The sequence below is a fragment of the Colobus angolensis genome, unplaced genomic scaffold (assembly GCF_000951035.1).
Source record: "Colobus angolensis palliatus isolate OR3802 unplaced genomic scaffold, Cang.pa_1.0 Scaffold420, whole genome shotgun sequence".
NCBI lineage: Eukaryota > Metazoa > Chordata > Mammalia > Primates > Cercopithecidae > Colobus > Colobus angolensis.
In genome coordinates, this window is record NW_012117600.1 from 323,543 (window position 1) to 329,654 (window position 6,112).

General features: G+C 42.8%; 1 protein-coding gene across 1 annotated transcript in view; it reads right to left on the bottom strand.

Moving 5' to 3' along the window:
- EXD1 (exonuclease 3'-5' domain containing 1) overlaps window positions 1-6,112 on the bottom strand; it is a 57,995-nt gene that overhangs the window by 18,278 nt on the left and 33,605 nt on the right. Inside the window, exons 6-7 of the mRNA XM_011956677.1 lie at window positions 3,174-3,190; window positions 1,815-1,901 (exon numbers count right to left, since the gene is read on the bottom strand). Coding sequence (XP_011812067.1) covers window positions 1,815-1,901; window positions 3,174-3,190 — 104 coding nt within the window. The remainder of the gene's footprint in view (window positions 1-1,814; window positions 1,902-3,173; window positions 3,191-6,112) is intronic.

The window sequence follows — 6,112 nt, forward strand, 5'->3', positions numbered from 1 at the left end:
AATTTGCGAGGTCGAGGTGGGCAGATCACCTTAGGCCAGGAATTTGAGACCAGCCTGGCCAACATGGTGAAACCTCATCTCTACTGAAAAGACAAAAATTAGCCAGGCATGATGGCTCATGCCTGTAATCCCAGCTACTCAGGAGGCTGAGGCACTAGAATCGCTTGAACCTGGGAGGCGGAGGTTGCAGTGAGTCAAGATTGTGTCACTGTATTCCAGCCCATGCAACAGTGCAAGACCCTGTCTCAAAACAACAACAACAACAACAACAACAACAACAACAAAGAAAGAAAGAAAAGAAAAGAAAAAGAAAAAGAGAAAGAAAAAGGACACCTATAGCCAACTGCATGTTCCTCTGATACCTAGAAAACCAAAGGGGACAATTTAGGAAATAATCTAGAACTGCCCAGACCTGTGTTACCAGGAAGACTACTCTCTTTTTTGTTTTGGTAGATAGAAGTTTTGGGTTGTTTTAAGTAATTTGTATTGTGCTGCTAATTCAAACCTCGTCATCCAAAAGCTAAGCTTGGCTAGCTGCAGTGGCTCATGCCTGTAACCCCAGCACTTTGCAGTAAGGCTGACTCAGAAGGATCACTTGAGACCAGTGGTTTGAGACCAGCCTGGACAACATAGGAAGACCTCATCTGTGGGAAAAAAAAAAAAAAAGTCAAGGAAGAGGGACCCAAAGGCTATCCATCCTCTAGCTATTCTTCAAGGCTAACTATGAACTTTTAAAAAATATTGGCCAGGGTGGTGGCTCATGCCTGTAATCCTAGCACTCTGGGAGGCCAAGGTGGGCAGATCACTTGAGATCAGGAGTTTGTGACCAGCCTGGCCAACACGGTGAAACTACTAAACACGGTGTCTCTACTAAAAACACAAAAATTAGCCAGGTGTGGTGGCACATCCCTATAGTCCCAGCTACCCAGGAGGCTGAGGCAGGAGAATCGCTTGAACCCAGGAGGCGGAGGTTGCAGTGAGCCGAGATTGCACCCCAGCCTGAATGACAGAGCAAGACTGTCTCAAAATAATAATAATAATAATAACAATAATAAATAATAATAATAGTAATGATAATAGAGACTCTCATTTGATATCTCCCAGGTCCAGGGAAACTAAAATGATGTGGTGAGAAACCTGCTCTGGAAAGCTACCACCTCAGAATGAAAAGAGACAACACTCTTCATAGAACTAAGGTGATAGAACAGAACTGGAAAGAACCTCCAGCAGAGCCTGAGAGACAGCACTGATGGTTTAACAGTGAACCTATTCTTGCCACTGAGCTTTAAAAAAAAAGAAAGTGAATCTTATAGATTCTCCTTATAGAAGACAGAAGCTCTTTCCTTTTGAAAAGAATAAATTGAGTACCAGGAGAAGGAAGAACATTCCAACAAGTTATGCAACAATGACTAGGGTGACAGAAAGAAGACAATTAATAAATCTACCAGTGAGCCAGGTGCAGTGGCCTATCCCTGTAATCCCAGTGACTAGGGGGTCTCAGGCAAGAGGATTACATGAGGCCAGGAGTTTGAGATCAGCCCGGGCAACACAGCAAGACCCCAACTCAAAAAAACAAAGCTGGGTGTGGTGACATTCATCTGTAGTCCCAGCTACTCAGGAGGCTAAAGTGACAGGATAGACAGCATGAGCCCAGGAGTTCAATGCTGCAGTGAGCTCTGATCTGCACTGTGGCCTGGGTGACAGAGTGAGACCCCATCTCTAAAGTACAGTTTTCAAAAAGAAAGAAAGAAAGAAAAAATCTACCAGTGGCTCTATAATTACTCCAAAATAAAAAGTTTTCAAAAATCTTTGACCTGCAGCCAGCACAGTTTGCCATGGCGACACACATTCGCTCCTTCTGCTGCCACACTCAGGACATTCTGCTTCTTGATATGGAGTATCTGGTAAGAAAAAGAAGGAAAGGAAAAAGTTTCAGGGAATAAGTGTTGGCATGATAACATCATGATTGGCACAAGTACAATGGTCAGCAGTAAACAAAGTGCATCATCTTTGTTAAACTCACAAAATTTGATTAATCCAAAACAGTGTGTTTTACATATACACATAAATCAGCACTGAATACTTCTGATTCTTTTTTTTTTGTTTTAGCAAAAGTGTTCCACAGCTGGAAAATAAATCACTCAGACCCCAAATGACAGTAAGAGTTGAAAACTCAGACACTTTTTGTTACCACTGATGCTACAGAGAAAGACTCACAATCTGTTTTTATTTTTTTAATTGAGACAGAGTTTCACTCTTGTTGCCCAGGCTGGAGTGCAATGGCGTGATCTCGGCTCACTGCAACCTCCACCTCTCGGGTTCAAGTGATTCTCTTCCCTCAACCTCCCAAGTAGCTGGGATTACAGGCATGCACCAACACACCCAGCTAATTTTGTATTTTTAGGAGTGGACAGAGTGTCACTGTGTTGGTCAGGCTGGTCTCAAATTCCTGACCTCAAGTGATCCACCCGCCCTGGCCTCCCAAAGTGCTGGGATTACAGGTGTGAGCCACCAAGCCTGGACCAAAATTATAATCTTTAAGACAAGATTCCTCATGCAAACTATGGCATGCCCTAACACAGGGCAATTTACCATATCTGAAAGAAATATATGTGGTGGCTAAGTCTCGGAGTATCCACTGCTCAGAAAGAGGGAAACAAGGACTCTTCAGGTCCCTTAAAGCCTCGGATTCACTGAATTACTCAAAACTGAAACAGTGGCCAGGCACAGTGGCTCATGCCTGTAATACAAACACTTTGGGAGGCTGAGGCAGGAGGATCGCTTGAGCCCAAGGGTTTCAGATCGGCTTGGGCAAAACAGCGTCTCTACAGAAAATACAAAAAATTATCCAGGCATGATGGGGCACACCTGCAGTGTAGCCCCAGCTACTTGGGAGGCTGAAGTGGGAGGATCACTTGAGCCTGGGAGGCTGAGGCTGCAGTGAGCCACGATGATGCACTTCAGCCTGTGTAAAAAAAAAAACAAACACAAAAAACCGAAACAGTGGTACCCCAGGTACACACTCTTGTCCTTTGATTATCTATAATCTTATCCTATTTCATTATATAATTCTATAATCCTTAATCCATCATTCATAAAAACTTTTACGTGATACAAGATTCTCCCTGCTTTATAGGTAAATTATTCAATAATAGAAAGGCATAGTAGTTTACACCAGCAACATATCTCCCTTTAGAGAGCATAAAGTGTTCTAAATTCTGAGTATCTCTCATCAATGATGAGAAAATGGCACTGAATTTCAGCTTCATCCCCAGTCAACAAAAGATGGCTGCAGAACTGGCAACAAAAGCTGCATTCTCTATTAATGAGAATTTCTAATTAACTCTTCAAACTTCCAGAGCAAAAGCTTTATTTTGGTTTTTGTTTTGTTTTGTTTTGTTTTGTTTTGTTTTGTTTGAGACAGTCTCATGCTATTCTCCAGGCTGGAGTGCAGATCATAGCTCATTGCAGCATGAACTCCTGGGCTCAAGTTATCCTCCCACTTTAGCTTCCTGCAGCCTCGACCCCCGAGGCTCAGCTGATCCTCTCATCTCAGCCTCCCAGGTAGCTGGAACTACAGACCTGTGCCACCATGCCCAGCTAGTTTTCTGTATTTTTTGTAGAGGTGGGTTTTGCCTTGTTGCCCAGGCTGGTCTCTAACTCCTGGGCTCAAGTGATCTGCCTGCCTTGGCCTCCAAAAGTGATGGTATTACAAGAGTGAGCCATCACGCCTGGCCACAATTCTTACCCTCATTTTTTTCTTATTGTTGTCATGGACCCTTTAAATAATCTGTTGATACATAAATAATTCTTACAACTCAATGACAAAAATAATTATTACAACTCAATTAAAAAATAGGAAAAGGTTCGGGCACGGCGGCTCATGCCTGTAATCCCAGCACTGAGGGAGGCTGAGGAGGACAGATTGCTTGAGCCCAGGAGTTTGAGACCAGCCTGGGCAACATAGTGAGAAACTGTCTCTACACAAAATATAAAAATTAAGGCTGGGTGCAGTGGCTCAGGCCTGTTATCCCAGTACTTTGGGAGGCTGAGGAAGACAGACTGCTTGAGTCCAGGAGTTCAAGACCAGCTTGGGGAACATAGCAAGACCTCATCTTTTAAAGAAAAAAAAAACAGAGCTGGGCATGGTGGTACATGCCTACAGTCCGAGTTACTCAGGAGGCTGAGGTGGGAGGATTGCTTGAGATCCTGGGAGGTGGAGGTTGCAGTGAGCCAAGATCGTGCCACTGTACTCCAGCCTGGGCTACCAAGCGAGACTTTGTCTCAAAAAAAAAAGGCAAATGATCTAAATAGACGTTTCTCCAAAGAAGTTATACAAATGGCTAGTAAGCTCATGGAAATGTTCAATGTCATTAGCCATCACAGAAATGCAAATCAAAACCACAATAAGATACCACTTCATACCCACTAGGATGGTTATACTCAAAATTACAGATAAGTGTTGGCAAGGATGTAAAGAAATTGGAACCCTCATAGACTGCTGGTAGAAATGTAAAATGGTGCAACAGCTTTGGAAAAAAGTCTGGCCATTCCTCAAAAAAGTTAAACACAGAGTTACCATATGATCTAGCAATTTCACTCCTAGGTAACTATCCAAGAGAAATAAAATCATCCACACAAAAACTTGTCCATGAATGTTCATAGTAGCATTATTCACAATAACCAAAAAGAAGAAACAACCCAAATGTCCATCAAATGGTGAATGGATAAACAAAATGTAGTATATTCATAGAATAGAATATGATTTGGTGGCTGGCTGTGGTGTCTCATGCTTGTAATCCCAGCACTTTGGGAAGCCGGGGCAGGTGGATTGCTTGAGCCCAATAGTTTGAGACCAGCCTAGGCAACATAACGAGACGTTGTCTCTATAAAAAATATAAAAGAATTAGCCAGATGTTGTGGCACATGCCTGTAGTCCCAACTACTTGCGAGGCTAAGGTGGGAGGATTGCTTGAGCCCAGGAGGTCCAGGCTGCAGTGAACTGTGATCATGCCACTGTACTCCAACCTGGGTGACACAGCAAGACCCTGTCTCAAAAAAAATTTGTTTTAATTTACAAGGAATATTATTTGGCAATAAGAAGAAGTGAAATACTCATATAAACTACAATGTGGATGAACCTTGAAAGCATTATGCTAAATAAACAAAACCTGTCAAAAAAACTACATATTTTATTATTTTATTTATTTATTTACTTATTTTTATTTATTTATTTATTTGTGAGATAGAGTCTCACTCTGTTACCCAGGCTGGAGTGTAGTGGCGTGATCTTGGCTCACTGCAACCTCCGCCTCCTGGATTCAAGCAATTCTCCTGCCTCAGCCTCCTGAGTAGCTGGGAATACAGGCGCCCACCACCACATCCAGCTAATTTTTGTGTATTTAGTAGAGACAGAGTTTCACCATGTTGGTCACGCTGGTCTCGAACTCTTGACCTCGTGATTCACCCATCTTGGCCTCCCAAAGTGCTGGGATTACAGGCGTGAGCCACCGTGCCCGGCCTGTTTTGTTTGTTTGTTTGTTTTTTGAGACAGAGTCTCACTGTCTCCCAGGCTGGAGTACAGTGGCATGATCTTGGCTCACCATATCCTCCACCTCCTCCCTCTCAGACTCCCCAGTAGCTGGGATTACAAGTACCTGCCACCACACCCAGCTAATTTTTGTATTTTTAGTAGAGATGGGGTTTCGCCATGTTGGCCAGGCTGTTTTAGTGGTTGCCAGGGGCTGAGGAGTGATTAGGAGTGATGGATAAGGGGTGTGAGGTTTCTTTCTGGTATATTGAAAATATTCTAAAATTTATTATGTTGCTTTATGTACAATTCTGTGAATATACTAAAAGCAAGTGAGTTGTACATTTTAACTAAATAAATTGTATGGCATGTGGATCATACTCAATAATACTATTTTTTTTAATAAAAATCTTCAGTTCAGACTTAAAAAATAACCTGTTGATAGCTAACTCCCCTTTTAAAAACGCATCCATAGGCTGGGTGTGGTGGCTCAAGCCTGTAATCCCAGCACTTTGGGAGGCCGAGACAGGCAGATCATGAGGTCAGGAGATCGAGACCATCCTGGCTAACACAGTGAAACCC